This window comes from Diabrotica undecimpunctata, chromosome 10, assembly GCF_040954645.1.
Source record: "Diabrotica undecimpunctata isolate CICGRU chromosome 10, icDiaUnde3, whole genome shotgun sequence".
NCBI lineage: Eukaryota > Metazoa > Arthropoda > Insecta > Coleoptera > Chrysomelidae > Diabrotica > Diabrotica undecimpunctata.
This window is the reverse complement of record NC_092812.1, coordinates 70,664,570-70,681,871: the sequence shown is the minus strand read 5'-3', so window position 1 is coordinate 70,681,871 and position 17,302 is coordinate 70,664,570. Positions and strand designations below refer to the sequence as shown.

At 33.4% G+C, this 17,302-nt stretch overlaps 2 protein-coding genes across 2 annotated transcripts in view; one reads left to right on the top strand and one right to left on the bottom strand.

Moving 5' to 3' along the window:
- Delta (neurogenic locus protein delta) overlaps positions 1–17,302 on the bottom strand; it is a 453,254-nt gene that overhangs the window by 221,941 nt on the left and 214,011 nt on the right. The window lies entirely within an intron of this gene.
- LOC140451758 (uncharacterized) lies at positions 412–17,224 on the top strand. Its single transcript, XM_072545607.1, has 3 exons — positions 412–796; positions 1,137–1,828; positions 16,757–17,224. The coding sequence occupies exons 1-3, from the start codon at positions 412–414 to the stop codon at positions 17,222–17,224; spliced, it is 1,545 nt and encodes a 514-aa protein (XP_072401708.1).

Sequence of the window (17,302 nt, the reverse complement as noted above, 5' to 3'; positions counted from 1 at the left end):
AATAAGAAAATCCCACAGAGCTTTCTGAAGTTAGAACATTTATTATCAGATCAGAGAAATAAAATAGAATTATTTTGCAAAACATAAATTTGACAATGGGTTGGTTGAAAATTCAAAGGAGGTACCCAATTGGAGATCCGGTATTCAACCCGGGTGGAAAGTTGGGTCAGGGACTGACGAGAGCGGGTGAAATGGTCCTCCGAAAAGTGGATTGTGCTATGGGCTGGCGTTCCGTACATGTTAAAATTTGGAGTCACGAAACAGAAACTATTTCCTCGGAACAGGACGGATAGGAAATATAAACGACACTCGCAATAAAATAAGGACATTTGCATAGGAACGTGGAATATGTTAAGTTAACACAGATGTGGGATAGCGACAAGAGCCATTAGACTACTACAAAAATATAAGATGGATATAACAGCAATACAGGAAATAAATTGGACAGCTACAGGAATTCGGAAAATGGAAGATACTATAGTCTTTTGGTCGGGTAGTGAGAATAGACATGAATACGGATATGGCTTTGTTATTGCAAAAATACTAAAATCAGCAGTGATAGATTTCAAGCCAATAAACGAACGAATCTGCTATATTAGACTCAAGGGTAAGTGGTTCAATCTCACAATATTCTCAATATATGCCCCAACAGAAGATGCCGAAGAAGATAGGAAGGATGAATTTTATGAACTATTAGACCAAAAGTATAAAGCTGCTCCAAAACACGACGTTAAAATAGTGATGGGAGATTGCAACGCTAAATCAGATAAGGAAGATTATTTAAGAAAAGTAATTGGTAAGCATAGCTTGCACGACACAACAAATGATAATGGACACCGACTAACACAATTCGCAATATCTAATAACATGATCGTTAAATACACCTAATTCGAGAGAAAGGACATTTACAAGGTCACAAGGGCTTCAAATGATAAAAGAACACGAAATCAAATAGATCATGTCCTCATTGACGCAAGACACTCTAGTAGCTTTATTAATTCGCGAAGTATGAGAGGAGCTGACAGCGACAGCGATCAGTTTCTGTTGAAATCTAAGTTAAGAACGCGATTATCAATACAGAAACTGGCACAACAAGAAAAAAGTGAAATATAGAACATAGAAGCTGGATTATCAAGTGGCAGTAAGCAACAGATTCCAATTGCTGGGAGAGGAAGAGCATAATGTAGAGTTAAAACAAGCATGGCAGCAAGTGGCATCAGTTATAGAACAAGCAGCCAAGGAAACCATTGGAAAAAAGAGGACTAGCCCAAAACGGAAATGGTTTGATAAAGCATGCAAGCAAATTCTGGAAATAAAAATGAAAAAAAGATTGAAAATGCTACAAGGTTTCACAGATGAGAACAAAGCAGATTTAAACAGAACAAGAGCACAAACAAGGCGACTATTCAGAACTAAAAAGAGGAGCTACCTAGAAGAGCAAATCCGGGAAATGGACAGAAGTGGCGAGAGGAATCAAATAAGGAAATTCTTTAGTGAATTGCCGTCAGTCAGAAAAGGTGCAAGTGTTGGAGTAACACAGCCTAAGAGAAATGAAGCAGGTGAACTTATAATGATAGAAACGGAAATCGTCGAACGATGGAAGAAATACGTTCGGAATTTACTAAATATTGAAAGTGAGACGGAGGAAGCAGATATTACGTTTCATTCTGCAGATATCGAAATACCAGCACCAACACTTGAGGAAGTAAAGAATGCGATCGCGTCTCTAAAAGACCATAAAGCACCAGAAAATGATGACATAAATGGAGAGTTGTTAAAAAAAGGAGGAAACCTTTTACACCAAAAATTGTATGACATCATTCTGAGAGTATGGCAACAACAGAAAATGCCTAAAGAATGGAATGGAAGCATTATAATTCCCATATATAAGAAAGGAAACAAAGAACAATTCCGAAACTATAGAGGCATATCGCTTATTAGCACATCATATAAAGTACTATCAATTATCTTGCTAAAGAGACTCACACCATATTCGGAAGATATTTTAGGTGACTACCAATGCGGCTTTCGTGCTGGAAGGTCTACTATAGATCAGATATTTACCATCCGACAAATATTAGAGAAAAACTGGGAATTCAACCGCGATGTGCACCAAATTTTCATAGATTTCCAGCAAGCATATGATGCCATAAAAAGAAGCAAATTGTGGATAGCAATGTTAGAAATGGGAATACCAAGAAAATTGGTTGTATTCTTACACACTTCTGTAAGAATACACATAAGTGTATTCTTACTCACTTGAGCAAAGGCTCCATCTCCATTGAGTAGGGTGTAGTTTATTGTTGGCGCCTGCCAACCTACAGAAGCTGTATAAGACCCATCAGATAAGTACCTTAAAATTTTTTATTCTCTCGGTGAAACTGGTAGTTGTACAATTAAATTTGCACTTACAAATCACCTAAAAATAAAAAATATATAAAGTAAGACAGGGTGCAACATGATAGGTCATGTTGCCTTCTGTGTTGGCAACGGTTTTGCTGCTATGTCTTTACGTTTTCTGGTTTTATATGCTTTGGCAGCCTCCCTAAGTTGTGTTTGTTCCTTGTCAAAGCTGCCAGTACCATTACTTCTTCAGGTTTTCACTTCACTCAATGTAACAAACTGTACCCTTTAATCACAACAAAATTAATAATAATAAATTTGACAGTCTGGCACATAATTCTTTTGTAAAGCAACAGGCAAGGCACATGCCACTGGCGCCATACAGTCCCTATACAAAGTTTAGTATTAGGAATGGCACCTGGCGCCTTTGTTAGGACGTAGAGCGTGGCACATACATATGCAACCTTTCTATGGTAATAACTCAAAATCAAAAGTTTTGGCACATGGCACCTTTGAAACTTCCACTCTTCATTGGCTCTTAAAAAGATACAGGATATAAAAATAGATTATGCATTGATTTTTGTAAATAATTCAAATTAATTATTTCTGAACTGCAACCTTTGCTGTTAGCCAAACAAAAAAGAATGCTAGATTTATAACTGTTTTAGACATAAATTCTGCTTTTTGGTGCATTCCAGTTCGAATAAAAGATAAATATAAGACAACCTACGTTACACAAAATGGTCATTGGCAATGGAAATGCTTACCTTTTGGACTTAAAACATCCCCAAAAATATTTCAAAGAATTTTAAATAATATTATCAGAAAACATCATTTAAACTGATTTTTTATAAACTTCATAGATGACATTTAGATCATAGAGAAAGACTTATGGAAGCAATTCTTGAAGAGGTATTCAGACTAAAACTTTGGTAAAATATTTAGGACATATTGTGAAAAACAATTCTGTTCGTCCATTATATGACAATTTAATATCAATTAGAGATTTTCCAGCACCAGACACGAAAAAAAAAATATGACACTTTTAGGGAAAGTAAATTTTTACCACAAATAAAAGATTTAGCTAGGATATAATAGCCATAAGTAGACATTGTAAAGACTACGATCGTCAATCGATATTTCAAAAGTACTCAACTAGTGAATTCAGAGGTTTAATCGGTCATTCAGGTTGGCAAATAAAAAAAAAAGAAGTCGACTACTTCATTAGTTTAATGGAAGACGTTTCGCTTTATATTTCTTCATCAGTTCTAACTCAATATGTAGTTTATTATCGATGGTATATATGTACTGTAAAATTTACTCAACATTTAAACCTAACTTAACAAAAAAAAACAAAAAACACACAAACTCTGCAGTATATACATATATATATATATATATATATATATATATATATATATATATATATATATATATATATATATATATATCTATATCAATGTGTGCAAATGTAAATGTGTGCGTGCCTGGCTACGGTAGGTCATTTTGTCTGATGAATACGGTTTTTTTGTTTAAAAGTACAACACAAACTGGTCTAAAAATAGTTATTTGTGCCTCTTTCATTTGACGTAAATAAAAGTTTTAGACTTGGTATGTTTTGGGTAACTATATTTTTAAGGAAACCGTATATTTAAGTTATTGCAAAAGTTATTATATGTAATTTATGTTGAATGAGCCATTGTCGTGCTGAGACAAAAATGTTAAAAATAAGTATACTTAAAAAGGGACTTAGTTCTTTCGTGAGATTACCTTATTGGGCATGTCATATGGCACGTACAGATTGCTAGAATGGTTTAGTTTCTAAATAAAGTGTATTTATTTAGTGGTTTTTCGTGTTAAAATAAATGTGAAAAAGCTATTATATGAACAGCGATTTATTCTTTAAAAACTGTATTTTTTTAAAATGCTCTTATCCTTCCCATTTTTATTCCTATAACATATTTACATAAATATCAAAAATATTTAAAATGCGCATCTGTATGTTTACTATAATTGGAAGATTAAACAATTTATATGTCCTCAAGCTATGGTTGTGAAATACTGGTTTATCTTCAATAAAAAAAACCGTCTCTGCCAGATGTACACTATTCAAATGCGAATCAAAAAACGAATAGATCTTCCTGCGGCTATAAACTAAACGGATCCTACAAGAAGTGCAGTGAGCGTTAACTCCACCAGTCCTATCATTAGCAGACGAAAATTAGACAGGTAATAATGCATTGGCCTTGAAAAAATCTTGGGTACCACCTTTTTTATGATACCAGGAGTAAGATAGGTTTTTTAATATTTCGTCTACTCTTTTATTAGTAGGAAGTCCATAATGGAACTTTCCATCCCATAACTAAACGCCTTTAAACTAATTATTACGTATAAATCACCAACACTTTTACGTGATAAATACATCTTCAATTAATTAACGCATTCAGAAAAATAACCAAAAATTTCTTCTTCTTATTTATGTTCTTGACCATTCACCCAGTTAACTTTGCGGGAAATACTTTTGTCCTGCCTCGAAAATAAGTGTTTTTAGTTATTTACTTACATCTATTCTCCATTTGTTTCTTTAAAATTATTTTTTAGATATAGTCTAAGTAATACTTTTATTGAATTCTTCTCAGGTCAAAATATTAGTAAAATTTCTTTCTCGCTCGGTGGCAGCTTCCAAGCCTTGCACACACAAGAATTGGTACTAACGGATTATGGAATTATGACATGTGTTATAACTTAATATTGAAGGTATAAATATGGTTACATTCACTCCCTTGACTACAATAATTACAAAGTCGTCAGCGTACTGTATGTACATGTACAACTTTACTATTTTTTGGCAACTTGTATTTTGAATTAGTATATAGATTAAATAGCATCGAAATTAGTGGTGATCCTTGTGGTAGTTCATAGCTACTGTTTTTTGGGCCATGTACTAAGCTAGAATCTCCGACAAACAGTTCTCTGCATTTTAAAAAAGTATGTATGAGGTTAGCTAAATCATGTGATATATAATGTAGAATACAGTTTGTCAATATTCACATTGTCGTAATATGCTGACAGGTATTTGAGAATATTCCTATTGTACACTCATTATTACTAAATGCTTTTTGGATTTCAGTTGTCAGGAAGGAAAGACATTCTTCTTCTTCTTCTTTTTATATAGACATGACTCTGTCTGTTTTTCAATGTGCCTCCAGTAAGTTGTCGTTCCATCGTTTTCGTGGTCTTCCTACTGATCGTCTTCCTATTGGGGAACCGTCTCTTGCCGTCTTTACTATTTATTATCATTCGACTATGATCGTTCTTATACTCTTCTATTTCTTACCTCAGTCCTTGTTGTTCTCCACCTTGCATCTACGCCGTATATCTGTACTTCTAGCTCTGTCACATAAGCATAGAACGTCTCTGTCATCATCCACCCATTATCGGATCTTCCAATGCCCCAATCAGGATCTTTGACGGTCTGAATTCGCTTGTAAGGATAAACGATCATAGGTGGACAAATAATTCCGGAAGCAGAAAACGAAAACATGACAGTAATGCTTTCCTTAGATGATCCCTTTTCCACAGAATAAACATTTTTCGCACCTTTTCTAGCAAAATCTTTGCCAGTGTCTGGGCAAATCTGAAAACGAATTCGTCGTCATTGTAAATTCTTGAAGGGTCATTAATGATTAAATTTTTGGAAACAAGATAATTGTTTATATCTTTGAACCATTTTCGAATATCTGCTTCTGAAACACAAGCGCTTGCAGCACTTACTGTTTCACTTGTTTGCTGCACAGTTGTTGGATGTCTTTTTAGGAAAGCTTATAATATAAAGTGCTATTTTAGTCACCTCTATTTTACAAATATCCTTTTTTAATGGATTACCTTGAACCAACTCTCACCAGGTCTGTGGTTTTTAAAAGGATTAGGCCGTGAATTTTCAGTGAAAAATGGTTTTGAGCACTATTTAAAATATCCTCTCGTTTCCTAGGGAATCCTTTTGTTACCAGATCTTCTATCCACCTGCAAAAATGAAACCAATCATTTAACACAGTTGATTAAATATTTTATCTTATCTATATATACATCGGTTTAGAACGTCTTTCGACGTTGTCCGATACCTAAACACCATCTCTTCCTATCTTCGCAGTCGTTTGTTGTTAAATTTCTTTCGCTCATGGACTTGTTTACGCCGTGTTGCCATTCTAATCTGGGTCTTCCTCTTTTCCGTCGACCTATCGGTTGCCATTCTATTACTTTTTTGGGGAGTCTTGATGCTGGCATCCGTTGAACATGCCCATACCACCTTAATTGTTTCTTCTCTATATCTTGAGTTATATTTCCTTCTATTCCCATACGTTGTTTTATTACATCATTTCTGATTCGGTCTCGTCTGGAAATACCTAAAGATCTTCTCATTGCATCCATCTCTACTGCTTCTATTCGCTTTTTGTTCTTTTCACTAATTCTCCATGTTTCAGCGTCGTAAAGAAGAGTAGTTTTAATCATGGTCTCATATATATTAAATTTCCTTCCTTTTGTTATCTCTTTACTCCACAGTATACCATTGAGACATCCTAAGACTTTCTTTGCTTGAGTGAATCGTTTTTCTATTTCCCGTGTATCAGTTCCTGTATTGTCAAAGGAAACGCCCAAGTAGTCATAGCTCTGACAGCAGGAAATATGTTGTCCGTTTTCGAGGTCTATGTTATCTGACTCGTTTCCAATACAAAGATATTTGGTTTTTGTTGTATTTACATTCATTCCCCAGTCGTTATATTCTTCTATCAGTTTTCTTAGCATGTACTGCATGTCTTCCCTGTCGGTCGCTAGCACTACCTGGTCATCAGCAAACTGGAGTGTATATATACATTCATTGCTAAGCTCTATACCCATCCTATGTACCTTTCTTTTCTATCTTTCCAATGCCGCTGCAACATATATCTTGAATAAGGTTGGTGAGATACAGCATCCCTGTCGCAAGCCTTTTGTAACCAGGAATTCTTCCGTTAGATATTTTCCTTTTTTTATCTGTGCCTTTGAGTCTCTATATAGTTCTTGTACAGCATTTATCAATGTGTGGTTGATGTTAGATCTTTTCAACGTTGTCCATAGTTTTGTTAAGGGGATGTTGTCATATGCTTTTTGCAGGTCTACAAAAGTAATATGAGTTTCTAGATTCTTAGCCGATCTTTTTTCTATTATTTGTTTAAGACAAAATACGTTATCGGTGCACGATCTTCCTGCACGGAACCCGCTTTGTTCTTCCTCTTCATCGTGCTTATATTCTTCCTCGATCATATTTCTCAAAATTCGTCCATACCGTCTGCTCAGGGTGCTGGTTACCGATATGCCTCTATAATTATTACAATTTCTTTTGTCCCCCTTTTTGTGTATTGAGGACATGTATGCCGTTCTCCATTGTTCTGGTACTGGGTGTCCATTTAGACACTGATTGATCACATAAGTTAATATTTTAAATAGTTTATGAGTTCCATTCTTAAGCATTTCAGCATAGATTCCCTCAGGTCCAGCGGATTTACCATTCTTTAGGGTCATTACAGCCTTCCTTACTGTTTCGATGTCTACCCTCGCTTCCTCTCCTTGTATATGTACTGACTGTGTTGGGGAGTTCGCTAGGTATTCTTGTCTTGTCTCTGTCAGCAAGCTTTCATAGTGATCTTTCCATTGTCTTGGTTTTATGGTGTGTATGTGTGCTTTGTCTTTTCCTGTATTTTTTACTGATTGTATAAAATTCCATACCTCTGTACATTGCTTCCCTCCGATGTATGTATTGATTTCTTGACATTTCTAATCCCATTTTTTATTCTTTTCTTGTTTTATCATTTTTCGTAGTTGTCTATCGGCTTCTTTGTAAGCTTGATGGTCTTCAGTATTTTTTGTATTTAGCCATTTTAGATGCTGTTCTTTTTTCTCTTTTACCATATATTCGATTTCTTCGTTCCACCTTCGATAAGACTATTGAAGTTGTACTTCGGAGTATCTACTGTCTGCAAGTCTTGCTTGTCTTCTAGGTTTTGGTCTCCGTGTATTATCTTAAGTGGGAACAAAATTTTCGCTCTTACTAAGTAGTGATCGGATCCACATGTTATTCCTCGGAGAACTCTTACATCATTCCACTGCAATACAGATTTTTGTTTACTAATAATATAATCGATGACTGATTTTAGATTGCGTGTTTGTTGAATCCAGGTATATCTATGTATGTCCTTATGTTTGTAGAATCCATTGCTAATTTTTAACTCATAGCTCTCACATAAGTGTATAAGTCTACCGCCATTATCATTAGTTGCCATTTCTTCAAAAGGTCCTACTACTCTACTGTTTTTCTGATATCCCGTTCTACTATTGAAGTCCCCAAGCATAATTATTTCTCTGTTTTTTCCTATGTTGTTAAGTATATCCTCGATTTTTTGAAAGAAATCTTCTTTCACGTTGATTGTTGCATCATCAGAGGGGGCATTTCATCTTCTCTAACTTAGTTAATTTACCTTTCAAGATCAAACTCTTCTATTTCCGAAAGAATTAGATTTGGACCGCATGTGTCTTTACGACCAGGATTTTTGATTTTAAATTCCAGAGTCGATTTAGGTACACCGTATTTTTTGCCGCATTTCTATATGACATATTATTATTCTTGAATTCATTTACGGCAGCTTCCATCGATTCCGCATTATATTCATTTTTCTTGGGCATGATTGCAAAATAAACACATAAAAAAACTGTGTAAATAACTGTTTCAGTTATAGGACAGATTGTGGACCAGTTATTGGACAGGCGTCCAATAACTGGCTACACTGTGAATATTTACACCAAAATGGAAGTGACGGAAACAGATAAGATGCACGAATATTTCACACAAAAACTGTATAACCTTTGCAAAATGCAGTTATTGGACAGATGTCCAACAACTGAAAATACTCAGATATTAGTTTTAGTTATTGGACACCCATCTAACACATAACCTAGACTTAAATATAGTGATTTAAACCTTAAAAAACTTACTTTTACTGTACCACTAACTTGTATACTTATGCGGGGCACAGTGGTAAAATTTCACTACTAATAATAGCACTAAAACCGTCTTTTTGGTGCATAACCAAAGAATCTCGCATTTGGCGGCAAAACAGAGACTTTAGTCAAATATTCTTTATGTCAATATTAATACTAATAGTACAATGGGCATATCTCAACAAAACTTAGCTCAATAATGAATATAGAATTCTTGTTTTCAGTTAGAATAATTGGGATGTCCAATAACTCGCAGTGTCCCAATAACTGATATGTTTACCCTACCTCATTAATTTTTTCTTTTGAGGTATTTGAATATATGTCACATTCAGGACAACAACTTTAATATTGGTTGTACAATATTGAATTAAAATTACGTTACTTGCAAAAAGAAAAAACATTTGAAGCTTTTAACTAAAAATAAAAAATGACGTCTCTTATGACAGTTATAAAAATTAATAATGACAAGACTCACTGTCACTGTCAAAGTAGTATTTTGACAGTGGCATAACAAACTATTAAAACCTAAATAATATATACATATATATATATATATATATATATATATATATATATATATATATATATATATATATATATATATATATATATACACTGCGCTTAAAATTGCAAATGTACTAGATTCTCTCATTTCAGGAAGTTTGCAGTGGTTTTATGAAAGTAACTTCCATAAAAATATCAAGTTCCATTAAATTTGTTTGATGTTGTTGATAATATAATAATTTAATGCGACCGTATTTGTGAAGTGCAGCTTGCACGACCGTCGACCGTACGCATATAATTGCGTATTTTTAAAGTTTAAAAACCCAGTCAGCACTCATTACCTGCATTTACTGCGTTTATTCAGAACAATGTGGTTTATTTCTGTTTGTATCCCGAGTTACTCTGCAACCTGAGTGGCTTTACTGCATGTACGAATATATGCCTTCTACAGGCGGGATACGGGCAGTCATACTTTACTTACAGGACAGTGCTTTGGAATTCAGAGCCGGAAGCAAGGAAAGAAATTTTTTTAGACATTTATAATAAAAAGAAAATATCTTGAAATCCATATTTTATTAAAATAAAATTTACAGTATGCTCCAAAACCTTTCTATCAATAATAATCATAGTCCAAATATCAATCTACTTTGATAGATGTTCATATACATTTTATAAACTACATATTTATATATATATATATATATATATATATATATATATATATATATATGTTTTGGATGGGTTGGACTCTGTTGGAGTTTGACTCCAACACATCCAAAACATATTTATATATTTTTTCCAAACGAGTCACAAGTACTTCTTTTTTCTTATATATATATATATATATATATATATATATATATATATATATATATATATATAAATATCAACAAGTTTCTTACAAAAACTCGAAAAGTGGTCTCGCCATACTGGTTTTCAATTCTCGGTTACAAAAACCGTAGGTATGGTATTCTCAAAAAAGAACTTCTCAAATAACCCCAATCTCAAGTTTTTCAATACATCGATATTCTTCAAATCATGTGTAAAATTCTAAGGTATGTGGTTTGATAATCAACTTTCTTGGAAAGAACATATTAGGCAATTAGTATTGACTTGTAATAAGAAACTTAATCTAATGAGAAAACTGTCAAATAGATATTGGGGCTCTGGTCTCTCTACCTTACTTACAATCTACAGAACTCTAATTAGATCAAAAATTCATTATGAGTCAATCGCTTACGCCTCTGTTTCCCCCATATTGTTAAAACAGCTAGACTCTATCTACAACACAGCACTTAGACTCTCTCTTGGCGCATTTCGAACATCACCGGTGGAAAGTTTATATTCTGAAAGTGGGGAGCCTTCATTATATCAACGCCGAATTTCCTTAACACTATCACACGCAACGTCAATAGCCTCAAATGTAAACAAACCTCTATTTAATAATACGTTCACTAATAAATATATAAATCTCTTTACAATAGTACCAAACATAAGCCTTACTATGAGCGAGTACGGTGTTACCTGAGATGTCTTAATATCGAATTCCCAAATACTTTTCCAATCATATTAATAGTCACGCAGAGATTAAGAATAATCTAGATCTAATTCTCCGTCAGCAATACGAACATTGTTATAAAATCTTTACAGATACATCTAAGTGTGATAAAGGAGTAGGTACTGCATTCGTTACCCCAAGCGATACATATCAATTTCGTCTTTCAAACTTCTTTTCGATTTTCTCCGCTGAGCTCTATGCAATGCTTAAAGCTATCATGCATATAAATTCGAAATATATTCGAAACTCTGTTATCTTAAGTGACTCACTAAGCGCCCTTCAAACCCTTAAACAGATCTATCCTAAAGGTCCCCTTGTTGAGAAACTGATAAAACTAGAACTGATGCAGGCTCAAGGAAATTCTAGGAGTATCAGATTTATATGGATTCCATCCCACATTGACATTGCAGACAACGAAAGTACGGACCAGTGCGCGAGTGAAATTGCTAAATTAAGTGATATAAAAGATTTTATAAAAAATCGAGTTTTGTGCAAGTGGAAAAATGAATGGTAATCTTCTTAAATGAAGCAAATTAAAAATGACGTTACAGCTTGGGAACCCTCAACCAGGAACAGAAGAGAACAATTTATGATAACGAGATTACGAATTGGAGACACGAAATTTACTCATTTATATTAATTGTCCAAAAGTGATCCACTTATATGTAAAACATGTAATGTACATGTTACCGTTAACCATTTATTAATTGAATGCCATAGTTTTGCCAATTTTCGTGTTAAATTTGACATACCTAACAGTATAAGTAATTTATTAGGCACTAATTTTTCAGCTAATAATATTGTAAATTTCTTAAAATCTATGGGAATATTTTATAAACTCTAATTTTGTAATTTTGTAGCCGCCGCTAATAAACATTATAGGTTTTAAATTTATTTATATTGTTTTCTATTTATTAAAATAAACATTAATTAACATACCATTATTAAATATATGTTTCCATTGACAGTATGCATATTTAAAAAAAAAAGTTATTTAATGCATATTTTTGGGTAAATTAGTGCATATTTATGCGCATATTTTTCACTTTTTTTTTGGATATTTGCCGAAGTTTAACGATAACTAACTTATTGTTTGCCATATAGTACCCTGCCTCTGCTAGTGCAAGAAGCAGCATAAAACACTATAAATATTTAAATAAAACATAAAAGAGGTATTGGTATATAAAGGGTATTAAATACCAGAAGATTCGATTAGATAAAAATATAAAGTTATTTGTAAATGATGTGCGAGTTCTACCCTGTTGACCCACACAATTATATACAACCATTCAACAATACATTGCATTTGACCTTTATATTCTTAAAAAAATCGATGGCTCCATACTCCATGCGGGTTCATCCACATTTTTAATATTTGTGTTTATATCGATATTTATATTTAAATTATATCTCTTACGTGATCCTCTTATCAAAATCAAACACGAGTTTTGTAAGGTATTTTCGTGATTGTGCCGCAGCTGGAAGAACAGATGTATGCAAAGGCAGATGGACTTTAGATGGTAACATCCTTACTTTTATCCGTATTGGTTTACTATATACCTTCCGATAAACAGTCTTAAAAAGTTTTTTAGAATCGGCATGGTCGGCCTTAGGCTGGCTCTCTCTTCCTGATATGGAGCAAAATTATTCAAGCAGCGCCATCCATCCCTATTTACAATATTAACTTAACTTTTTCTTACTCCAAGGGTTGTTTTATTATTTTTTGTGTTGGAATATAAAATAATAGTCGTAAATTTAAAACTACTGAAGAAATGTTTTTGAAAACTGATTACATTATTTTAGAAATTAATCCATTCTAATAAGGTAAAATTTATATTATCTAATTTATCAAAGTGGATTAGTCCTAATTTTATTGCATTTTTAAAACTATTGGAGTGTTTCAGCCTGATAAACTCACTTCTCCATTTTCTACAAGCCATTACTCGCTTCAATTCTTGATTATAATATGTTTTATTCTACTTCGTAGTCTTCCTGTTTTATGATCACAATTACCACAATTCCTTTCAATGATACATATTATTTTTGCCGAAAAAAACTATAAAGGACTATATCTTTACCTTGGTATCAATAGAACAAGTCAATATGCTAATATAAATTAAATAAAATTATTTGGTCTTTTTAGTACAACTAGTTAAATGAACTTTTAATTTGGTAAAAACAGTTTATGTCAACTTATACTGTTTATATACTTTGAGTTTGTGAACTATTCTTGGCTCTAATAGTATATGTCGACATGTAGATGATTATAGTGACGAAGATGAAATCTATATACCGGATAGTGCATATAGCAGTGCTGTTGAAGAAAAAATAGAATCTGTTCCCAATTCTAGGCCTGAAAATACAGAGAGGAGATCAAAATCAGGTAATACCAGTATTGATTTCAACATTGAAGGAGTTTATTCACGAAACAAAAAGAGCGGAACGTAAAAGAAATCGAAACTTTTGAAAAGCTTATGTAACAGCAAAGAATAAGGTAAAACTTGCAAGCTGCTGAAAAAACTTGAAGCCTGTAGAAATAAATAAAATAACAAAATTTCAGAAGATATACAAAAAAAGCTATTCGACGAATATTGGTCTATGGGTGTTCGCAACAAACGTGTTGCATATATTGTTAGTCTTATAGACTCTGAACCACCTAAAACCACTACAAAAATGACTTTAGATCCGGATTAAGAAAAAGTTCGAAAAGTGACTCATGTTTTTCATTTAAAGGTGAAAGTTTGTAAAAAATGCTTTATGAACACATTTGATAAGACAAATATGTTTATTACACTGGCTCTTTCAAACAGGGATTCAATTACTTCAGGAAGAATAACTAATGACCAGCGAGGTCTTGATCCTTATGCTAACAAGCATAATGAAGGAACTATTAATGCAGGGAAGTTCCACATAAATTCTTTTCCCCTATATGAATCCCATTATACTCAACGAGAAAGTAGTAGATTGTATTTGCAATGCCATCTTAATCTTCAGAAAATGTACAAATTATACTGTGAAGAAAATAGACATTTCTATGAAAGAGAGTTCAATAAAATGAACATTTCATTTAAAAAACCTAAAGTAGATACGTGCCATAAATGTGATGTGCTGAAGCTGACTAATAAAATAAAGTTACTGAAAGAGAAGATGATAAACCTAAAATAAAAGACGAGATAAGTATTCATCACACTGCTGCAGACAGTGCATATATTATGAAGAGCAACGATACAGAAAAAGCAAAACGTGATAGTACTTTTAGATGCCTCACTTTTGACTTGCAGCAGTGTCTCCCAACTCCATACGTAAATTCTTCTGTTGCCTTTTACAAAAGACAATTATGGACATATAACCTAACTTTTCATGAGAATGAAAAAGGAAGTGTAGCATGTTACATGAGGCACGAAGGTGAAGGAGCGAGGGGAGGTAACAATATAGCTACATGTATTTATAAAGAATTATTATCACTACCACCACATCTTTCCAAAGTAGTAACCCTGTACTTGGATACATGCGGTGGTTAGAATAAAAATTCACATGTTGCTATGATGTTTTTAGTAGCAATGCAAAATAACGCTAATTTAGAAGTTATTGACCATAAATTCATGGTGAGTGGACACAGTTATATGAAGTGCGATATTGATCATGGATTGATCGAAAAGCAAAAAAAAAGGTTAAGTGTTCCAATTAGCCATCCGCACGACTGGTATCAGCTTGAGATACCAGATAAAAGATACAAGAGGAAATCCTTTCAATTGGTTTGATTTGAAATGGTTTCGTTATACAAGAGAAAAGGGAATTATTCTTTATAAAACATCACTTGATGAAAAAGATTCATTTTTGACGCTAAGTGTACTACGTAGAGGACAAACTAATGCTAGGTTGGTACCCAGCAATTTGTCTAAAAGCACTTTTGCTATATCAACGCAGAAAAAAAAGGTCATTTTGGATCTTCTTCCTCTGATTAGTCTAGTATTTCGCGATTTTTATAAAATTTTAAAGACAACTGATGCTGCTGATGTGATTCCAGATGATAAAGATTCATCTGATGCAGAGTAATACTTTTCTCCATTAAGGGACGTAGCCATTGGTCTGCCGAAACCGTATTAACATTATTCCTACACACATTCCGACAGCTTAAAGACCAGTGAAAGTTGACCAATTTTAACTCACAATATCTCATTTTTGTTGTAATATTGTTTAACTTTTTGATGAAATAATTTACAAAATCGCAGAAGATAAGTTTGATTGTGTAGGTAAAGAAGAACTTACAAAATTTTATGATTTTCAATTAAATTTTCAAAATTTAACCATATAAGGAAAAAAATTGGCGTTGGTAAATTACAATATACCTACTGGGTAGATTCGAAAATACAGCCTTTAAAAAACAGCCAGTTTTTCGAAAATCGCATTTTTTATCATTTGTAAACTTTTTCCTGACAATCTCAAATTGCATAAAAATTTAAGTGTAGGTGTAGGACATGCAAAGTTTATATTTCAGCAAAAGTGTGCTGCCACTTTGATCAACTGAAAAGCCAAATATATATGTCCGTGTATGAATCGTTATCATTAGAATTTTATAATGCGTTATTTCTGCATAACCTTGCTTCCTCAGATACTTAGGTAGATACAAATTGAAACACAAAACAGCCAGCAAATGTCTGCTTATTTTGCATTTTTGTCTCTGTAGCCGTAGCTACAAAAGGTGCCATCTACTTTGATAGTCATGAATGAAATACAATTTAATGAAACCGTTTTCTATCCTTTTGAGCTGACTGAAAATTGCAAAGTTTAAATTTCAGCAAAAGCGTGCTGTCGCGTTTTTTGGTTTTAGACGAAACAATTGCATTAATGGAAGACGCAGTGCTTAACGATCTGTGTTGGAATTTCCGAGATTCACCAGTAAGTCTCTGCTGTTAGAATTGGTGGAAATAAAAACGTTTTGATGAGAACATGAACACCAAAATCGAATTTTAACCCTCGGTTAGTGTTCTGGGGTATACCATACCCCAGATAATCCTTTTATTTCTATAAAATCGAAAGTAGATGAAATAGCACCTAGTAGCTGTAGTTTATACATGTTTTCTCACGATGACATTGCTATCAGATGCACATACAATTTCAGTTTGAATTAGGAGTTGGTCAAAGACGGTTGGGGTGTGTGATACCCCGGTACACTACTGTTGTAACTTTTAGTTATTTTGTGTTCTAGAGGTAAATTTACATGGTATTTTTGATATTTTTTCGAGATGTACTATAATTTTTATTTTTCTTTCAGCGATACGGAATTATAGAATACTTATGTCTTACGAATAAGAGCAGGAAAGGTTACAACGTTTATGGGCGGAGTTTGGCAGTATTTCTGACGATAATAAATCGTTCATTGATAGTAAATCTGAGAAAGCACAAACCGCATTAGAAAGTCAAGAGACCATCATATTGGAAGAAGGGGCTCAAGGAGAGACAGCACACAAATGGGAGGATTCTGAAGAAGTGGAAGCTGAAGATGAAAGTAAATTTTCAAGTGGTTCAGAAAGTGGTAGTGAGAATAATTGTAAGAGATACTTTTTAGATAAAGACAAATCAAAGTGGTTCAAGCTTCCAAAAAACAAACAAGTGAAAACAAGGTCGGACAATCTAATTACATATTTACCTAGTGTTAAAGGAATAGCACGAGAAAAGCAGAGTGTTCTTGATTGTTGGTTGTTATTCTTTACAGAAAGAAAATATGACACTGTTGACTATACAAATGTAAAATTAGCGACGAAAGCCCCACGGTACGATGCATGACATTAGTATTTAGTCAAAGAGACTGACAAAATAGAAATCAAAGCTGTTATAGGCCTGCTCTATTTGAACAGGACTTTA

Coding starts and splice junctions, on each gene's coding strand:
- LOC140451758 (XM_072545607.1), top strand. CDS start 412: ATGGATATAACAGCAATACAGGAAATAAATTGGACAGCTACAGGAATT. Junction 797..1,136: donor TTATTTAAGAAAAGTAATTG/GTAAGCATAGCT, acceptor TGGATTATCAAG/TGGCAGTAAGCAACAGATTC. Junction 1,829..16,756: donor TGTATGACATCATTCTGAGA/GTATGGCAACAA, acceptor GAATAAGAGCAG/GAAAGGTTACAACGTTTATG.